Source organism: Falco cherrug, chromosome 8, assembly GCF_023634085.1.
Source record: "Falco cherrug isolate bFalChe1 chromosome 8, bFalChe1.pri, whole genome shotgun sequence".
Lineage (NCBI taxonomy): Eukaryota > Metazoa > Chordata > Aves > Falconiformes > Falconidae > Falco > Falco cherrug.
In genome coordinates this window covers 57,882,619-57,903,780 of record NC_073704.1, presented here as the reverse complement: position 1 = coordinate 57,903,780, position 21,162 = coordinate 57,882,619, and the positions used below count along the sequence as shown (strand labels likewise).

The 21,162-nt window shown below is 45.4% G+C and overlaps 1 protein-coding gene across 2 annotated transcripts in view; it reads left to right on the top strand.

Annotated features, from left to right (window-relative positions):
• Positions 1 to 21,162, top strand: part of GRIA1 (glutamate ionotropic receptor AMPA type subunit 1) — a 125,548-nt gene that overhangs the window by 45,896 nt on the left and 58,490 nt on the right. For both annotated transcript variants that reach the window (XM_005440585.3, XM_005440586.3), the window contains exons 3-5: positions 13,924 to 14,163; positions 15,588 to 15,772; positions 20,663 to 20,716. In XM_005440585.3, coding sequence (XP_005440642.1) covers positions 13,924 to 14,163; positions 15,588 to 15,772; positions 20,663 to 20,716 — 479 coding nt within the window. The remainder of the gene's footprint in view (positions 1 to 13,923; positions 14,164 to 15,587; positions 15,773 to 20,662; positions 20,717 to 21,162) is intronic.

The window sequence follows — 21,162 nt, the reverse complement described above, 5'->3', positions numbered from 1 at the left end:
TGACCCAGAAGTTGAAAGCCCATTTTTCTCCCCCACCCTCTAGAAATAGGCTTCTGGCCCTTGGATCTCTGAACGCTCCTGCACTGAGGCCCCCTTCAAACTCTTTCATCTTTGTTTTTCTCTTTTAAAGCCACAATTGATTTTGAAATGAAATTGGCTGTTCCCCCACCAATGAACCTCAGGCTTGCATCTTCTTTCCCCTTCCTCCCTTCCAGCTTTAACATCTCCTCAGGTTTCTGTTATTTCCCATGCATCTGCTTTGAAGGATTTTCCAGTAAGGATGTCAGAAGAAGTTTCTTAAGGGTCTTTTATCACAAATTCCTTTTGGTTTCATGCCTGAGGATGCTTCTGAGGAGGACCTTGGCAACTTATGCTCAAGCAGACATGAAGCGAGTACACTTTTACAGGCAAGTCTCAGCTGGCTGCACACACAAATCAGGTCCTGCATCCCCGCAGCCTCATTCAGGAAACATGCTGTGTTTCCCAGCTGACAAAACTAGACCATAATTAGACCCAGTGTAATTCTGTTGGCCTCGATGTAGTTACCAGGGAGACTATAGTGTAGACAACTTTTCTACACTGAAATTGAGGTTTTCTTAGCTGTCTTACCTATATTGCATAGACTCTTCTTTCTACTCAGGCAGAAAGTGGATGATTTTCTTATCAATCCAGTCCTTCCATGGGAGATTTAAGAATTAAGTTCACAGGATGATGCAAGTCGATTATAACCACACTTTTACAGCTGCACCATCAGTTGGTGCAAAGTGCACGTGCACAGAGGACCTCTGTCAACCAAACCTGCCCCACATGGCATTTCAGTTTTTCCATTGCTCCACAGGCAATGTCAGGAAAGCATCAGACCTTAAGAGTGGACTGATAAAAGCTGTCACATGAGACATCATTTCAGTATACATGAGTTAAAGCCCAATTTTCAAAGGTTCATGCACTGTATGGCTTCCTTACATGCCTAGATCCCAAATCACCTTCAGATCATTCCAACATCTCTTCTTCAAAGAGATGTGGTAGTCAACTAAGTCATTTAAGCATGTTCTGGAAATGTTACCAAGGCTCTCAACTGACACCACTCTACTGTCAGGACTGGCAGTGTGGAGGAATGATCACAACAAATGCTTAGGAAATATGACAGCGGATGTTTGCTGCCATGTTAAATACAGGCAGCTAAAAGTAATTTCTCTCAGAGGGAAATTAATCTTCTCTCTAACAGGAGGGTCAGGAACTCAAAGTGAAGGGTATACCCTCCTCTTTGCCACTTTCAGCACCTAAAGTAGGTTGTAGTACAGAAAGAGGAAAATCACAGCCCTCACCAGCTTAGCTAGGACAATCCCAGAGGGGTAAATCACAGGCTCTTGCATTGCAGCCCTGGCTTCTTGTGCACACCAAGGAACAGAGGAATCTGCCCCAGCGTTGTTTCTTTTTGCCTTGCTCCTTCCAGACCAAGTCTTTATTGTAGTTTTGCCAGCCTCTGCCCTGCCATCCTTCTCTTGTAGATAGAAGTTCCACCTGCCTTTCCCCTGGGAGGTGTCTGGAATAAATGGTGCCTTAATTAGGTTAATTATACCTTTAGCCATCCTTGTGCTCACAAGAGATGTACAGTTAGAGTCCGTTACACAGTGCAGTTTCCCCAACTTTCCATGTCGGTGAAGTTTTCCATGGCTCAGTTGTCTTGCACAGTATTTGTTAGATCCAAGGACTGTTTCAACTCCTTGAAAAAGTGGTGCTCCTGGTGCCTCTGTTCAAGGCCTGTCTGACTTAGGGTGGCCGGTGAGTCTGATTTCATGGGCATGTATTTCAACAGAGACGTCTCTCTGCAATGTCAACAGAAGGCTCAAGCAACATCTGGTGAATAGTAAAGAGTCTCCCTGACACTTGTGAAAAAGGGTACAGATTAGCATCCTCCAGTCTGCTGCTGCTTTTCTGTCTAAATAGTATTTTACAGGTAAAGCTTCTGCTGAGAAGCAGTGGGGTTTTCTCAGTAGCTGCCTAAATCCTGTCATAGTCTTTGGTTTAAACTGCCTGAGACAGAAGATGCATCTGTATGTGTGGTGTCGCTGCTCCCAAGTGATGAATGACCCCGTTTCTAACAACCTCTCTTCCTGCGCTCTGTCTTGCCTCCCTGCAACTTGCATTTATGCAAAATGTTTTATGTGACCTCTCTTGCTCTTTGCAGCTCACTAGAGAGTCTCTTTCTTCAGGAACTTAAAAATTCTCCCAGAATGGAAATAGGTATAGAAGGTGTTTGTATGTAACTAGGCATATCAGGAAGATATCTCCGTGTTTTTCTAACATTAAGGATGCTCCCACATTCCTCTCCCTAAGACACACATCTCATTTCCTAGACTATTTTCTCAGTCCCATTGGCAGCGCAGGCTGCTCAGGATAACTGAGATGCTCTTGGTATCTTCACTGGCCTCTGTGTAAAGAAGATGACTTAGTATTTTTCATTAGCATAAATATTTGCTGTGAACAAATGAAGCTCAGCAAGTGAAACATGGAGTAGAAAAGTCTTTCCCCGAGTTACTGTCTCTCTAGAAAACATCATTATAACACTTTGTGTCTGAGAATTTGATACCACCTGTCACTAACATTAATGGGAATTGGTTCCCTGAGGGTCTTTTAGGCAAAAGGTATACATCCAAGGCAGTTTTATGTAATTGGTGATGTGCTTTGCAGCTTCTCCCACCTCTTGGTCCTTTCCTTGATCCTATGAGGTTCATTTCTTCACGGGATCAGTTTGTTGTGGGAGATGATTTTTATGGATTCAAGTGCAGGTTCAAAGGTGTGTAGCTGTAAAAGTCCCCTTTGTCACACTGGTAAAATGACACAGGTTTTACCCAAGATTTTTTAGGAAAATCTTGAATTCCACTTGATTTCCAGTGAAAATCTTGCTATGTGCCAGCTCCCTGGTTGATATTTGGTGTTTTGGGTCACATTCACACAGGGGCTCCAGGTCTACCCCCAGGTTTGTTGGAACAGTGGGGCAGAGAGCGGAGTCCCCCCAGCTCCCCCATCCCCACCATTCACGCTGCCCAGCGGGATGGGTTCCTTCACCTCCCGCAAGAGGGAAGCTGCCTTCTACAGCTGCTTGCAGCCCTGGTTTAACAAGTATCACCTCTCCGTAGAAGCTCCATCTGGGCATGCTAGCTAGATGTGCTTCATGTAAACTGTTTGTTCCACCACCCACAGTGAGCGATTCGCACAGAAGTTTCACCAGAGACCATAAAATTGCAAACCGTAGGTCCAGATCTCGCCATCTGTCACGGTTCTGCATTCCTGCTCCCCAGACAACACAGTCTCCCACTGGGTTTAAAAGAGCCCAAGCTTAAACTTGTTTGTTTGGGATTTTTCAAAAAACCTGGTGCTCAGAAGCACTGCAGAAATATAAATGTGGTAACCGTTATCATTTATTGCCCTCGCAATGCAGACAGGATTAAAGCTGTTCTAATGACAGGGAAGAAATGGTAATATTCCCCTTGACATTAAGTAGGCCTGAAGAAAACTATGAGCACAATGGATTGGAACATTAATGTGCAAAGGAAAAATAAGAACCCCACAAGAAATGACTGTAGCAAAGAACCACCGGGAGGCACTTAAGCCCACAAAAGCCAGCACTCTCAGGTGTCAAAGGATCTTGTCATTCTGCACCTAACTCAGCCCTCGCTGAGGTGTTAAATGGGGCTGCAAAACCATTAGTGCTTTCAGACCTTAGGTGAATACTACATACAACCAGGTAGCACAAAAGGGTTGTGCTCTAGAGGCTTAACCCTTGCGTGCTGAGCGCAGTTTGCTGGATGCGTGCCTTTGCTGCTCCTCTTTTCAGAAGGCACTAATGGCTCTGGTGACTGCAGAAAAGGTGGCACTTTTTGGAGCAGCGATGGCATATGTAGGTTTTGGAGCATCTGCCTTGCTAGCTCAGCAGATACCTGTAATGTAGCCTTGAAAATTTGCGGGAAACGTGAACATTTATAAATAGCGTGTCAGACAGCTGGTGGATTTAAGTACTGCTTCCCACTTCAAGCTCCCAAGGACAAGATGCTCTGTCCTGTATGTGAGAGGTTTTGTTTGAAGAAGAATGCTTTGTCCTGGTTAAGTGCAAGTTTCTTCTTTGCCCAGACCAGTGACACTGCATTCCTGTGGAGAGGTGAGACTGGTGGTGCTTTCCCCACACAAGGTACCCTGTGCTTTTTGTCTGCTGCCTTCGATTTTTAAATGATCAGGGAGTCAAATGGTGTCAGAAAGGCTGACAATAGCTTACCACGAGAGGAAAGCATCCTCTGTGCCCTCTGACAGCCTTCATCAGCCAGCCTCCCTCCTAGACTGGGAGGTATTTTAAGGCAGAGCACACGCAAGACATCATCACTACTGAAAAGATCATTCCAGTTAGAGAAAATTCTCCTGGCTCCCCATTTCGGTCCCCCTTTTTTCTTTGTTTCACTTTCTGTGGTGAGCCAGATGTATCGTTTCTTTCCTCTCTGCTGGGAAGGTAATTCACTACTCCAAGGAGGCTACTCAGTGGCTTGTTTTATTACTATTTAACATGTATACATTACACACAGAGGACTTGTAGCGCTGTGCCAGGCATCCCTACGAACACACGCAGTGACAGTTGCATCTGTAGTGGGTACCCATGTGTGGGGGATAAAAGGATGAGCGTAATTCTGAGCCAATTAGAATTAATAATAATTCCCACACATCATATGTAGGTGTGTGGGATGTGGCATATCCCTATGTTTCTTTGAACACCCCTGGAATTTAAGGGGGTTGTTTAGGGTTTTTTCTTGTCAACTTAAAAAATCACTATCAGGAAAGGGAGTCGCTCTTTAGGGAAATAGAAAGGTCTCTTTTCATATGCATCCAAAGCAAGGATTAAAATCTGGGCACACCAGGCCCTGCCTAATTTGACTTTTTTAACACAAGCTTTGCCTGGCTGGAGCTGACCTTTTAGGCTGAAGAGCATTAGGGGGCTGACTCCTGAGACCAAGAAGCCCAGTACTTGCACCTGGCTGTAAATATACACCCAGGAGATGTTTGGGAGCACAGAGAAATCATTGCAGAGGCTGTGCATGCATGTGTGTGTTTTTTCAGGTTCTTTGGCTGCTTTGAGTAAAAAAAGTTGGAGTGTTAATAAATGAAGCTGTTAATTACTAGTCTGTTATCAAGAAAGCCTTAAAATTAGTTGTGTTAGTTCAGTGGCAGTCAAGGGTAAGTTTTTGTGCTCTGTAGCACAAAACAATTTCAGGTTGGAAATTTAGAAGTAGGGGTGAAAAAGAATAGGGAGAGGGTGAAAGGCGAAGGGATTGTAGGTGCTCACCTCCGACTGCACAGGGGGGACAGGCTCAGGGCACGAGGCCACATCGCTGCCACCGTGAGAACGTCAGTAGGTAGTTGTCCAGGCGCTGTGGTCCAAACTGCTGTGTGTGACTTGTCATTCTCAAACAGGCATATGCTTTCCATACGTGTCACGTACCTTGTTAGCGAGAGCTCAGTGTCTGGGAAGGGAAACGTTTCAAGCCACGATGAGAACTGTTAGAAGCAGAAGGAGGGACTTTGCATGCGGGTCAGACCTCGGCACTTCCAAGTGTTGGCTGAGATCCTGAAACAGGAGCAGAAAATACCATGTGTAGACCTGGGACTGGTGGAGATCGGCTGGGCCACCAGTCTCCTGCTGTCACTGGTTACCAGACGAGACCTGCCTACTCAGACCTACTCCCCAAGTACAGCTCTTCTGACTGCCCATCTTGCTGATAAACACCTTGTCATGTCCCTGTATGGAAATTAGTTAGCCTGTTCTTCAGTTGCCTGCCAAATCACAGAATTTGGTCCTGATACTGTAATTTATGGGATTCAGTGGCCCCAGGGACTGTAATCCTGCCGGTTACGAATGGCCAAAGCCTCACAAGGTAGAATTGTGATGGAACGTTAAAATGTGTTGAGCTGATGGGGCAGGGAGACAGACTGATCGAGAGCTGCAACTAAAAACAGTCTTGTTACAAAAACCTGGAGGAAGGAGTATATATATCATAACTGAACTCCATGCCTGGAGCAGACTTCAGGGAAAGACTGATGGAGACATTATTATGAGCAGGAAATATTCCCCCCAAAAAACAGAAACAGCACAGCTGAGAAAATTTACCAAAATACTATGTTGTCAATTGGAGGCAACAACCAAATCTCAGGAATGCTACAGAGAACACACCAGAGACTGAGGCATCAGTTTGGCTTCCAAACTGGTGCATCTGCAAAAGTACAGACCAAAGAAAATCCGGGAGTGTCTATGCACATGTTTTATGAAGCAGGGTGACCTGGGACCAAAATTTTAATTATCAGGCTGAGGATTAAGAAAGGAGTTGTTGAGGTAAATGTTAACACCCACCCTCCTTCCCCAATGGAAGTAACGTTAATGTTGGAGTAACTTTCCCAGGGGAAGTGTCCATAGTCTGGTTTCTGCATTGCGACCTGCAACCAGTTAAGACAGGCACTACAAAATCCGCATCAGAATCTGAGGCTGGCACTGAGGACAGTTGCAGGCTTTAAAGTCTATGAACAGACACAATATATTAGAGAAAGAAAAGAAGCTATTGAAGATAAAATGTATTTCATCTGCAGTGAGCTCTTCTTTATGTGACACGTTTGCTACTGCTTATCTTTCCCCCTTTCTAGCCCTCACTCCCTCTTTTTACTCTGTTTTAATAATTCAGCTCTTACAGCCCAGAATTAAGTGTTGTGCAGAACTAAGAGCAGCGTGCTATGTGCTGTATTAACATGCTGTGGGTTTGGTGCTTTCTTTTTTTCCTCCGTTGTTGTTCATGCTCCCCAGCAGAAAGCTACACTGTGAGACTGTGCTTACTTTTCCTAGTATAGCACTATCTGCAGAAAGACCAATATAATACAAAAGGCCATCTAATAAAGCAGCAAACCCAAATTGGTTCAACCTTCATCCCTCGCCTCCTTTTATAATATCACTGTCACTTTTTCATTCGTAGTAACCTTGCTTTAATATTTATGACCCTGCTTCAGACATGGAGAGTTCAATGAGGACAAATTTTTGGTTTGCTATTTCATTGTAGGAGGTTAGGTAACAGCAGGGATAGCTGGTCTTCCAGAGCCCGCGGGGCCCGTAGGAACATCCATCTGTGGCTGGGGGCCCTATGAGGCATCACCCCCTCCTTCGAGGGGAGCTGCAGGGGAGCCCGAGGTGAGGGCTGGAAGCAGGAGATAGTGGCTGGTTTTGTAGAGATGCTGCTGCTCCAAGGCAACCCAGCACAGCCAGCATCTTCTGCTTGCTTCTTGCCGGACACACACAAAGCCGCGCTGCCCAGCAGACTTGCTGATGGTATAAGACACTTCTGGCACATGTGTCAATGTCAAACGGCTCAAAACCTATGCAAGGTCCAAAAGCAACAGGTGGGCCATCCCTGGGCTCCAGGAGCAGGAGGTGTACTCATTAACTAAATAAGATTATTTTTAATAACATAATATGCCATAAAATAATCTCAGAAGATGATATCCCAACTGGGTTTGCTTGCTGTAGTTTGACAGCTAGCTATATCCCAGAAATAAGCCAGAATGGCATGTAGGAAAAAAGAATCTTTTTTAAATGACTCCCATTTTAAAAATGAGTCAAAGTAGAAAGGTCAGATCCTCTATTAGAGCTGAAAAATGCAGAATTGTTCCCAGGCACCAAAGTCCTTCTTCATGTCTTTTCTGTTTTGAAAAAAGTTGCAGAAGCAGGGAGTGCTGTGGAAAAGCTGTGATTCTGGTGTGGGACACCGGAGGGATGAAGGCAGCAGATAGTAAGAGCCTTGTGCAGCTTGAGAGCATGGCATCAGTGCTTACAGCTCGGAATAGGGTCTTATTTTGGGTCTATACAAGCATGATGGAAGAGTCAGTCTCTGACCTGAGGGACTAGAACAGATGGGGCTCAGAGAGAGGCAGTTGCCTTCCTCCACCTCACAAGCAACGATCCAAGTCATGATTAGATAACAAACCTGAAAGAGAGATGGCACTGGACCATTTCCCTTTACACATAATCTGATCTTTTAGCCACAGGACCCTCATTAGCCAGCCTGTGCCTATTAGAATAATAACCTAATTCTGGAAGGAATGGGCTGTTGCAAAGTCTAAATGCTGCTTGAGATGGACATCATGTCCTTTCCAGTGGTGTCTCTGCTCTCTTTCGATGGCTTAGTCATCATTTGAAGACTAGCCAGAAAATACAGCTGTCGTCTGACATCTTATTTAAGGGGACATCAAAGTCTGTGGCCCCAGAAGTCCCAGGTCTCAGCAGATACATGCCTACATCTCCTTCAGATTCTTGTCCAGGACCCATTAAAATACCCTTGTGGTCTCAGTGTGTTTCATGTAGGGGATTCACATCTAATTCCTATTAAAAGTGTTGCCATTCCTCTGAAATAGTTTGATTGTGTACTGGAAACCCTTCAATATATTTAATTCTTAATTTTATGTGATTCAACAAAATGTTAGTAATCCCAAAGTAATAATAAGTTTAAAAACAAGCAAAGCAAGCAAGCTTTCCTTTTTTCAGCAAGCTCAGTAACCCCGTTAAGACCTTTGATATTTGGATTTTCTCTTCCATTTTGTAATCACACTGGATAAAAACTGCATTCAAAGACTCTAGTAGAAAAAGAAAAAGAGATTTCAAGACATGAAGTACACAAGTCTAAGAGCTACAATTTTCAACTGGTCCCTTTGACAGAGAAGTTAAAGTCAACTTCCCATGGCCCTATCTTCCACCACTATAATTATATTCCAGAAGTGTGCTTAAATGGCTGAGTGTCCACGTTGTTAACTTCTGATGACAAAAGTGCCATGCTATTTCTGTTTCCTTAAACTCAGCACCATGTGAGACAGAAGTATCCCAAATCCAGTTTGATCTCAAGGGAAACTTACCATTTGTCAGCTAGGCAAACTAAGACCTATTTGTCAGGCAGGCAAACTTCACTAAAAAAAAATGAAGCTATTGGCATAAACATTTATGAGTAGCTCTTCAGCCATAGATTATTGTTTAATATAAGGGAAGGAAAGCAGACCTTAATATAAAAATCTACGCTACTTTCCAGCTTCCAAGATGGTTAGAGCAGCAGTGCAGGAAAATGACGGAAGGGAGCACACTTCTGTGTCTTTTATATATTTGAAAAAGAAACGTATATTTCTTGTGATATCACATTAGCCTGATTTGCAGCTGATTAAATATATGGGACATATCTGCTGTCAGCTAAATACATGTGTGGAGCAATGGGGGAGTGTAGAATCTGTTTGGCTTTCCCCTGCTAGAAGAATCTGTGGGAACATGCTGTCGTTGGATGTGCTGAAGAGATGCGCTCTGGCACCTACGCTACACTGGAGAACTGTGAGGACAAACATTTGGGAGGAAAGCTGAGCTGATCCTAATTGAAGCAGACACTAGTGCTCTTTCATTGAAATTCTACCAGCTTTGCCACCCTGATGTCAGGTTCTCCATCACCATGTGAGGGTCGCCTCCAGGCAGGGCACGATAAAAATAAATTACACATGCACATCCCCCCTCCTCTTTCCCACATGTGCACACATACACTCCAAGCGAGCAAAGGAAAACATGTGGGAGCTGCTCCTTGACACCGCTGTTGTCAATGAGTTTGTTTTGCTGCAAATGAAGGTTTTAGTTCTGTCCCCCAGGAGGTTTGGGCAGATGAAGGAGGTGCCACACTGATTTTGGGGCTGCAGGCGTTGCAGGGCTAGTTTTCTATAGCTTTCAGAGGACAGTAGACTGAGCTGACTGTTTTATTACACTCACAGTCTGGCCATACTCATCCTGCAATTTTTAAAAGGCATTTGTCAATTTGGTTTCTGGAGTAAGTGCTGTTTGTGCTGCACTGGGTGGTTTCAAAGATTTCTGCTTTTCTTGGCGTCTGTATTTCCAAACTGCACCTTTTTTCCCCTGTCTGCTTAGGCTATGAAGAACAGTTTGCTCAAAATACTCACATCTGCAGCTCTGCATTGTAGGAATGGCTTTTCTGGAGAGGGTGCAATGTCTTTCCTCCTAGGTGCATCTCAGATATGGCATCGTACAGGGTTGGGAAGGCCTCTGAGATCTGGCAGGGACTATCTGGGTTTTTTGTCTCCTGCAACAGAGGGCATGAGTTGCTTTGGGGAACATCTGGGGATATTTTACTTTATCAGGTTTTTTACTGTTCTTGTGGCTTTGGGTATTGGCACTGTCTCTGCTACTTCTGTTGTCTGACAGAGCCATGCAGCAGTTGAATCTCCCAAGAGTCAACTAAACAATATTACTGGCCCCCTCCAGGGGTAGCTGGGTGAAACTTAATGGTCCATGAGATACAAAAAGTCAGTAGAAATGAGCTAATATCCCCTTTCGAGGCTTAAACTCAGTGAAATGGTGAAAATTCTGCTTCTAAAGGAAACGGCAGATGAGCAGTTGCCAGGATCTCCTACCAGGCTTCTCCAGTTGTGTTCCTGGGGAGCAGTTCCCCTTTTGCAGTCCTGTTTGCAGATTCTCAGCAGAATTGCACCATTTTCGCTCCTGGAGACCAAATCCTCATTTCCATCCTTCTGTGCGGTTCATTTGCCCTTCCTCCTCCCTCAAATGCTGAGACGGTTCCAACCGCTCTTTGTGGTGACCATTTGTGAGAGAAATACTTTGGTTTCCTTCTGCTTTTACCAAAATCCAAATGAGCTATCTGTTATATCTGACATCTTCCTTTCACATGAATCAGTTCAAACCTCCAGTTCCAAAATATCTCTGGCCCTCCTAAATGCAGAAATCAGTCTTGTGCATCTACACTTTCTGTGTCTGGTTAGGAACTTTAGCCAAAAAAAGTCTACCAGGAATTTTTATAGACTCAAAGCATCTCTTTTGCTTTCCTCCTCTGCAGAGAAAATGTGCAATTTGAAGTTGTGGGCATGTATTTTTCTTTTTCTTGGAAGCATTTGCAAAGGTAGTCAGAGCTGCCTCCCTTCAGCTGCTGAGTAGGTGTCCTATCCTGTGAGTGCTTTCAATAAAAAGAGTGTTTCTCCAGTTTAAATGCTTTACCTGGAATATTTCCATATGAAAAGACAAACCTGATATACACTGCAGGACTAGAAATCATACAGTCTGGGTATTTCAAGCATGAGCAAAACACATGTGCTTTTTCCTCATCTGAATTCAAGGACACACCAGCTCCACGACGGCTAACTTTCCAGAGAGGGAGAGGGGAGGCTTCCTCCTGCTTGCTCTACCACATCAGTCACTTCTTAACTAACTTAGGAAGCTGTTTTGATTTTTACTGTAAGTGTTTAGTGTTTTTAGAATAGTCTGAGGAGCTCTCACTTCACCTGGCTGCAGCAGGCACTGTGGAGTTGTGTCCAAAGAGCAGATGGTTGTCACTGGGTTGTCTTTCCAGTGTAACCAAGTGACAAACAAGTTAATGCCTCTGCTTTTACCTTTTTTTTTTTTTTTCTTTTTTCCAAATTATCTGCTTTGTCCATGGCCCCTCTTAGTCTGAAAGTACAAAGCGAGCTGGGGTTCCTTCCAAACTTACTAGTGATAAAGACTGTTCATTCTCCCAGTCATCTCTGGTGCAATCTGTTTCAAATGCTGGGATCGATGAGTGTCTCAGAACAGTGTAGGAGGGCTGCCTGAGCGTGACTGAGCCACAGAGGAAAAAAAAATAAAATAATAAAAAAAAAAAACAACTACAAAATAATAGAATGATTTCAAATAGAAAATAAAATTCAAGGAAGCCATGGCTGCCTAAAACAAAACAAAACAAGCCAGCTAAGTTTATTGTTTGCATTATTAATTGTGCTGGATTGTTCATCTGCCCCAAGAACGCCACTTTAATCATTCAGTGAGTCTGAAGCCTGGGTCTCTAGAGATCATGTTCTGATCTCTCACATATGCTATAGCGCGCTGTTCATTAGACCCACTGGTCTAGTCACATGGAAATGATGTTCAGACTATTTCTATCTGTATCTGCTACTTTTCTTCCTGAATGTGTCAGTCTCATGATGAGGGCAGTGACTCCAGCTGATACAGATAAAATTGCTGATTGCCAAGAGAGACACTGCCGTGAAAATAAAGAGAATTTTATTTCTATCATTGTTCAGGCTTTGTGAGAATTCCCTGCCCCGCAGAAATACAAATTCCCTTGGAGGAGAAGGGTGCCTGGGGTATGTGAGATCACAGGTGCTGAGCAGTGAAAAGAGGATGGGTGACCTCAGGGATGAGTTGCGAGGCTGGGGTGTGCAAAACCTCGGCTCAACTCCAAAAGGAAGGAAGAATTCTTACCAGTGTAATGAGAGTCAGTTCCCAGCTTTCGACACTGTGCTGTTTCAAAATTCTGGCTGCTTCATTTTGGTGGAAAGATGGGAGCTGGGACTCACTTTGCACAGTGGAAGCAGGATTTCTTGGTCTTCCCTTGAATATTTGATGCTGGTAGTAGAGGAGTGAGGAACAAGGTCATTTTATCCAGAATGGCTGTAAGCCAGTCTGGGGTGACACTTGGTCCCTGCTGGAGGGACAGGGCTTGGATGGAGCCCAGCTGAGGATGCAGAAACCTCGTGTTTAGGAGCCTGTCTCCAGCCACACATGCAGAAGTTCAGTACTGGTGGCAACCAGCAGAAACCAGGTCAAGGGATTCCCAAGCAGCACAGAGCACTTTCCAGGGGACCCCGAAATGTCACATCCAACTTCTCATCCTGCGCTCTCTTGAGGGTGGAGGGGGGGACTGGCAAGTGATGTGTGAAGTGTTAAGCCAGTATAAATGTCACAGCCAAAGGTCTTCAGAGTCAGAGTAACAACAGGAGGAGACACTAGTGCCAGGAGTTCTGACACATGGAAAACGCTGTCACTGCCACCACCTCCGGCTTGGAGATTTATTGATGATAACTTGGGATGTGCCATAAACAGGGGTGATATTAAATGAGTATGACTGTCTCAGGGGCTAAGTTTTACAACCCAAAGTGTGAACTCTCTCTGCCTTACTGAGATCCCGAGGCATTTTTCCGGCAGCTCCCACGATCTCATTAAGTGCTCTCCTGAGAAGGGCTCCAACCCAAGAGAGCCCTCACTGCAGAGCACAGCACTGGCTGCTGAGACCAGACACAGATATCTGACAGCGATCCCAGCAAGCACTCCTCATGGAGACTCCCCAGGCCACCCCACTGGGCCCACAGCCTTCCCCATCATGGCTGTGTGAGCAAACTAGAAATTGCCACTCAGGTGTCCCCAAGTACTGATGGACCCCTGGTGTCAGAAGCTCTGACCTCAGTGCCAGCAGCTCATGCTCTGGAATAAACCTCCTTGTAGCTGTGCTATGACCACACGGAACCTAGAGGAACCTTTGCTGAGATGCCTTCTTGGCACGTTCTCAGCTTCTGAGGTCAAACCTACAGTTTGCTCCTGGATCATTGGCCACAAAGGGCTGTGCCACCATGCAAACACTTTCCTTCTGCTCCTTGAATGCATCTGGGGCTGCAACAGCAAGCTCTGACTGCAACCTTTCTCCCCCATAATAAAACAGCTCCATGGGCCAGACAACTGCCATCCCAAGGAGGCAGGGCTTGGTGAGCCACTTCTGGGCTGAGAGGTTCCCTTGTTCAGATAACACATTTAATCCCAGAAGCAGCAAAATCTTCGTCAGAGCCCTGGGGATACTGAACTCACTCTTCTGTGTCCCTTCTGCCCATTGAAGGTAAAGCAGGTCTGTGGCGATCAAGGGCAGGGTGCCCCATGGCCACCAGCCTGTTCTTCACAGCTTGCCTTCACCAACCCACAGGCCTTGGGGAAAATTATCTAGTCCAGAGAACCTGCAGTTTTTCCCAGGAAAAAGGTTTATTTTGGTGACTTCCCTGAGAAACTTCCTTGTCCTTCTGCCCTCACAACCTTTCTCTCTGCTCCTCCAGTCTGCTCACAGTTCTCCAAGGGCGTCTACGCCATCTTTGGATTTTATGAAAGGAGGACTGTCAACATGCTCACGTCTTTCTGCGGGGCTCTTCACGTCTGCTTCATAACGCCAAGCTTCCCTGTCGAAACGTCCAACCAGTTTGTTCTCCAGCTTCGCCCAGAGCTCCAGGATGCCCTCATCAGTGTCATCGAGCACTACAGCTGGCAGAAGTTTGTGTACATTTATGATGCTGACCGGGGTAAGTCACAAGTACATGGGAAGGGTTACCAGGTGGCCAAACATAGTGGCCTAGATGGACTCTTTGCCTTAAGAAGTTCTCTTACTGTGGGTTGCTGGAGACTGAGAGGGTAGCTAAAGGAAAAGTCAACCTATGCCTTTCTTGTTCTCTATTCCTTTTCCAAATATCCATTGCTGTGGGTAGGCATTGATTTAGATGAAACGTTAGCCTGACCCAGTATGCCTGTGCTCATCAACACAAGCAAAGTATTTAATGAGTAAGCGGTTTGAGTTTCAAATGGGGAAATTTTTATATTTAATAGGTCCCATATTGAATAGGTCTGTTGAACTCCAGGCCACCGCATCCCATGTTTATAAATGTGAATTATCAGCTACCCAGGTCTCACTTGAGCCCACATCCAGTTGTGATATGTGTATATGTTTCTGGCCCGTGGCTTGGAAAACTGCAAGTTCCCTGTGTTAATGCATGTTAGTCATCTATGTAAAATAACAAAAGCTTTTGTTGGGTTCTTGGAAGATATTATTTAACTTTCTAAACCATGAGCAGGGCTAGTGAGCTCACCGCTCTGTGATTCAGCTTCCCCAGCTCTCAGAAGCCTTTAAAGCTCCCGGCTTGGAGGCTGAGAGCAAAATGGACTTGAGGACGGAGCAGAGGTAAGGGTGATTCAAGGCTCTGTCCTGGAAGTTACAAATAGCCCTTGTAGGGGCAGAATGACCTTAAGAGACAAGGAGAAGGTATAAAAGCATCCCTCCCTGCTTTTTGTTGTCACGAGGCATAGGCACACTGACTATCCCAAAAGGACTGCGGTAGGCAGGGTTGTCTAGCAGGACTCCAGAGAAGTGCTGACTATGGGTACCTCCTCAGGAAGGCTGTGCGTGTAACTTAGGCAAGATCCTTTTAAAAATAATGAAGTTTTCTGATAAAATTCTGCCAAGAGAGACAGGGATGCTGAATATGATTGTGAATATGAATATGAAAACAATACTGTGATTGCTGAGGTTGTCCCTAACCTAGGAGCACATAGCCTAAACAGATCAAAGACAAGAAGGGAACTATGGCCGAGACAAGTGATTTAGGTAGTGACAGGCAAGAAGAAGGGGATTAGAGCTCTTACCTGAATCTCACAGCAGGGCCTGATCAATGAGACTGATCTGCCCATTGCAAAGGAAAACTAGGCCTGGAATCATCACATTTTCCTGTGCTGGGACAGAAAAAGTAGGAGTCATTAATTCTAGCTCCGCTGTGTTTGGGTAAGGTGCTAGACTATCAGCTGATCTCTGTAGTTCTGCTGCACTCTTGTGACACTGCATCCAGCCTGGCCTGAGGCAGCTACACAGGCTGCCAGAAGGATGGAGAGATGCCATTGCCCAACTAAAACCTGGTTGTCCCCCTGCTGTCTTCTTCCCCCTCTCTTCCCGTCGTAGGGCTGTCAGTCCTACAGAAAGTGCTGGACACCGCAGCCGAGAAGAACTGGCAGGTGACAGCTGTCAACATCCTGACGACAACAGAAGAGGGCTACCGCATGCTCTTCCAGGAGCTGGAGAAGAAGAAGGAAAGGCTGGTGGTGGTGGACTGTGAATCTGAGCGACTGAACATCATCCTTAGCAAGGTGATGTTGGTGTGGGTCTTCTGGGGGGGGGTCCTGCATGCAAGATGAGGAGGGTTGTTTCCCTGGAGAAGTTCTTCCCATTCTTGGCTGATCCATGTCTTGTTGTGGCTCTCATTGGATGTGGGGGGGAGTGCATTGCAGACGGCTGCCCAGCTTGCAGATATTTCTCTGTTGTGTTATTGTGGAAACTGTAAAGTAAATACTAGGAGTTCTCACATGTTCACGCTAAGTGAGCTCTGCTGCTCCACTTTCCCTACTTGTTTGACTCCTCTGCTGAGCTCTTCATACCCCCTTCCTCCCCAATAAGTTTGCTTTGTGCTAATTCCTCCAAGCAGTATGCACAAGACATGGAGCTTCCTTACTCTGCTGAGTTTTACTCTGGTTTTCCCACCTCCTGTGATTTGGGGTGGATGTGTGAATCAGCACTGCCGGACTCTTGGTCCTCCAACCTCCACGTGTTGCACCAAACTTTCACAACCCATGCCAGAAGGACAGAGACGGAGAAGCTTTATGGTACATCTGTAGAGTTGTCAGGAGCACTGTCTCCAGATCAGGCTAGAGCTCACCATCCTACCAGGGCACCCAGCCTGTAGCAGGCCTGGATGTTTCCAGCCCCTCTCATGCCTTGCAGCGAGAGAAAGACGTTCATTCACAGCCATCTCCTGGCTGTTTTGGCAGCTTGTGGCCACAAGGCAGATGCGATATACAGTAGAGGACTCAGCAGCTAGGTTGTGTGCCCTGCCTTACTCATCCTTAATCTAGATAGGTTGCCCAGTAGTGCAGACCCAGGTTTTTTCCCCATCCTCTTTCCTCCATGCCTCTCTTAATGCTTTCCCTAAGTCCCGAGTATGGACTTCTGTGGACAGAAGACCAATGCAAGCCCATGGACAGGTCTCAGTCTATGTTTGTGTCCCCTCTTCAACTCCAGCCACAAACCTACCACCAAGGCCTCCCCCACTGCTGGGACTCCCACCCCGTGTGGCTTAGACAGAGCCCCGCAGTGCCACGCAGCTGGCGTGCTGTGACTCCCGCTATTGTATTTCTCATAACCAGCTCACTCATACCTCATGTTTCACACGTCACCTCGTCTAAGCTACCTGTCATATCCCGTCTCGCACTTCTGCTGCTTGCTTTCTGGGGCAAGGACTGCCGTTTCACCAGCTGCATGGCTCAGCGACAAGCACAATCCATCCTTGCTGGATGTCTCTGGCTGCTACTCTATTATATATAATAATGAAGCAGGTAGCAGGTTTTAACCTCAAAGTAAAGGTCACGTTCATGAAGGAGAGACCAGATTATTGTGGAGGGTAAAGTCTTCTCTCTGAGCATGGAGTAGCTGCAGTTGAACAAAATTTTTGACAGGACCTAGGCAGTGAATTTACCTTTTCTGCAGACTTTCCTATAGGGTGTATCAGATTGCTAGGGTTAATGATGTGGGTTTTTTAAGCCTGGTTTGTCTAACAGAAAGTTCTGTAGTCAAATGTTCTCTAATTTTCCTAGTATGAACAGAAAACAATGCCTTTCTTTGAAACTTCTTCACATAGCTGGAGCAAGAGTTAAGATAAGATGTAAGTAGAGCTATTTGCAAGAACACTAGAAATCCAGATCTCGTGATTATTTGTTTTGCAATGCTGTAAAAAACATCCATTCCCAAGGAAAAGAAGGACAATGTTGTGTTTTCCTACATTACAGACAGAGCAATTCTAACAGACGTTTGTGCCTAGGAGGTAACACTCCTGTGAATAACTTTTTCAGACCCGTGTAGTCCTTTTTCGTCCTCATTTGCCTTCTTGTTCTGAGTCCACAGGGATTTGTGAGGGCAGAGGTAGCTATCCCAGTGTAAGCAGGGGATGCCAGCTCTTTCACAACACGCAGATGACCAGAGGGAGCCAAAGACAGTGTTTGGCTCGTTATCACGTGAAATTCAGCTGGGACTTCAACTCGGGCTGGTGGCCGGTCTCCCATCTCACCGCACCAGCGACCTCAGCGTGGACGTCACTGCTCTGTTTGCCTGTCTCTTTGGGTGTCTGAGGTGTTCAGAGCTGCCTCAGCCTCTCAGGGAGATTTTAATGCATTTATCTTCTTCCCTGACAAACCTGTCTCTGTCTTTCGGTGGCTGTGGATTTGTGCTCCCCGGTGAACAGAAGAGCTGGGGATAGATGTTTAGCATCAGTGCCTCATACGTACACGCTGGTGCTTGTCCACATTTTTCATTTCTTCTCTTCACTCCGTACACATAATACAAATAACCACTGCTGGCTCCAGCAAGGCAGTCTTTGCATTCTGGAGACCATAGCTGTAGAGGAGCCAGCGCTCAATGTGTTAAGGATACATGGGAAAGTGACCTGATTTCTTTCTTGGAGATTTCTCTGTGGCATGTCTCAAGGGCATGATTTATCTTTGCCAAGGTAACTGCCGTTTATGAACCAGGCCTTGGTTCAGGGCAGGATATTTGTGGGGCTGAGCTGTGTAGCCTTAATGGGATAAGTAAGTGGTGTGTTGTATTCCATCAAAGCCCTGTATTGTTTCTTCCTTGTCTCTCATTAAAATGAATAACTGGAATTTCTCCTTTGCCAGTGTTTCACTCTGAGAGGATTTCTCTCTAATAGGTGTCAAACTGGCCCATTAAGAAGTGGGTAATGAAACCTAGGTGGCCCAAGTGAGCTATCAGCATGCAGCCCAGCACAGCCTCTCACCACATTCAGGCTAAGTGATAAATGCTATTATAACCTCAGCTTGCTACTGCTGTCCGGGCACATTAGGACTGAGCAAGCATTTTAAAATAAATTAAGATCACAAATAACTGTGTAAAACACAGGAAGCAAGCCTCATAATTCAGGTGGATGGGCTGCAAGATTAACAGCTCAGGGAAGGCTGGATGGCAGCCCTCTCTGGTTCATCGACTCTGACACCTAATAAAATAAGAAAGGGAGAGTCTGGGCAGAAGGAGCCAATGCCAGCTATTGTTGACACTGGAGGAATGGGGAATTGGATCGTAATTCTTAGACATCTCAGTCCAGAGATGTTCCTTCTTCCTACAAGGTCTGGAACTTACTGCAAAGGTCAGTCTCAGCTGATGAATGGAAGGAGAAAGGTTGGGTCTGGTTTTGCTTCTCCGATCTGGCACTAGAAGATACTCAAGAAAACTGCCCATAATAAGACTATATTTTTATAGCTTTAGGTATACAGTTTTTTTCTGAGGATTCCAGACTGCTCATCAGAAACCATACTGAGGGATGCTGTGGGGAGAACCACAGAGCAGTCAGTGAAGCTGGCAGAGCTGACATTAGTTGTGTAAGAAAGTGCTACTAAATGAAGCCTTCATTGGAATTAATTGCCACCCACACATTAATGCTGGGAACCAGATGAGTTTTCACATGCATACAAGAGCACTTCATCAGAGAAAGGCTAAGGCAGGTGAACCAGTTGCACAGAGCAAGTGTCAGCTCATTTATAATCCATTTGGAAATCCCTAAATGGCTGCTCATGATGATGCGGGAGTGCTGTCCCACCGGGGGGAGGGGGGGGACTGGTCTGTGTGTGCCCTTGTCTGACCTTCTCAAACACCTGCTGCCAGCCTGGTATCAGAGAGAAGTCCTGGGTAGACCGATCTCTGGTCAAATCCAACATGGTGGTAATTTTATTGCCATTCTGGCTGTAAGGATCTTTCTGGCCTCGCTACTGTTTGTGCAGATTTTGCCTGAACGTTGGCAATGCAGGCAGTAATTCAGAATCAATTCATGTGACAATGGAAATAAGAGGTAGCATTGCCAGCATAAGTAAACCTTATGGGAACAGCACAATTCTCTCAGAAACTGACAGTTCTTGTGTTTTTACAGGTTCTGAGGTCATTTTTCCCACTGTCTTCCTTCTGTATGTGGATTAGCTCAAATGCAGATAGTATCTGGCTTTAGTAACCTGGTAAGAATATAACAGTGCTGCTGGAAATCGATGGAGAGCAATTCCAGTAGAAACATGAAGTCAGCAAGAGTAATGTATTCTTTCTGTATTACTTTTTAATTCAAGGGAGAAAAAGACAGATAGGGACCCGCTGATCAATGTCTCTGGCCCCATAATCACAGGCAAGCCTGCAACAGGTGGTGCCTTTCTACCTAGAAAAGGGATGATTTTCCAGCTAACATAGAAACTTTCAAATGGTATGGATCCATAAGCAATTGTATTGATAAAAGAGAATAAAAACCTAACTCTGCAGGCATCAGGGAAAAAGGCTTAAGTGGCAAAGAGCATATATTGGGACACCATGAGCATGAAGACATAAATCATCTCCACGAACATGCAAGGGGAATCCTCTGTGACTTGCCCGAGCAGCTTTGCTCTGGAGATGTGGCCTGAAGCTATGTCAACACACTACAGGAGAAAAATTGCCCTATAGTCTAAACCCTCCGACATCTCGCCCAGGCAGGCGTCTGCGACGGGGACTCCAGCTCGGAGGACGTACAAAACAGCTCTCTCGTCTTGCTTGATATTTCAGCTGCATTTGCAGAACACATGGACCCCAGCTCTCTACTTTGTTTCTTTACTGTCTGAAATATAAATTGTGTCTAACCTTTTAAAAAAAAACCCACACTACAGTTGTTGCTTTTTTCTCCTGAGCCCGCAGGAGACGGATTGGTTTAGGTAGTTTACTCTCTGCCTCTGGAATCTGCTCGGGGATCTTGTCCTGTCTCATTTCAGACTTGCTGCTCCAACATCATGTGTGAAAGCTCTGTCCTCCCTCTAACAAGATTGTGAACTTTTCTATTTCTGTGTCTTCCTGTGCACAACTGAACAGTCTCATTGGGGGAAAATGGGGGGGGAGGAAGGGCAGATAAATGAAGCTGCTCTTCCTCAGCTCGTCTTTGCTAATTATCCTTGGTTTTCGTCTTGCAGATCATCAAGCTTGAAAAAAATGGAAATGGGTACCACTACATTCTGGCAAATTTGGTGAGTTGCCCTCATTGGTGGGTGTTTTTTTGTTTGTTTGGGTGGGTTTTTTTGATGTCATATTTTGTAAAGCCCTATATTTACTGTATTACTGAGCTGGACATCTTTTTTCTCATCCACTTTTTGGGTAAAAAAAATAAATACCAAAGTCCTTTATGGTGTTCTCCCTGTGCTGTTTTATCTTTTGAGCCAGCAGGATTATCTTCAGGGTATCACCAGGATCACCAGGGTTTTGTGGTGGGTTGAAGCCTGGCTGGAGGCCAGGTGCCTCCAAAGCCGCTCCATCACTGCCCTCCTCAGCTGGGAGGGGAGAGAAAATAAAAGGAAAGGCTCGTGGATGGAGATAAGGATGGGGACATCACTCACCGGTCACAGGCAAAACAGACTCAATTTGGGGAAATTTGTTTAATTCATTACCAATCAACTCAGAGTAGGGTAATGAGAAA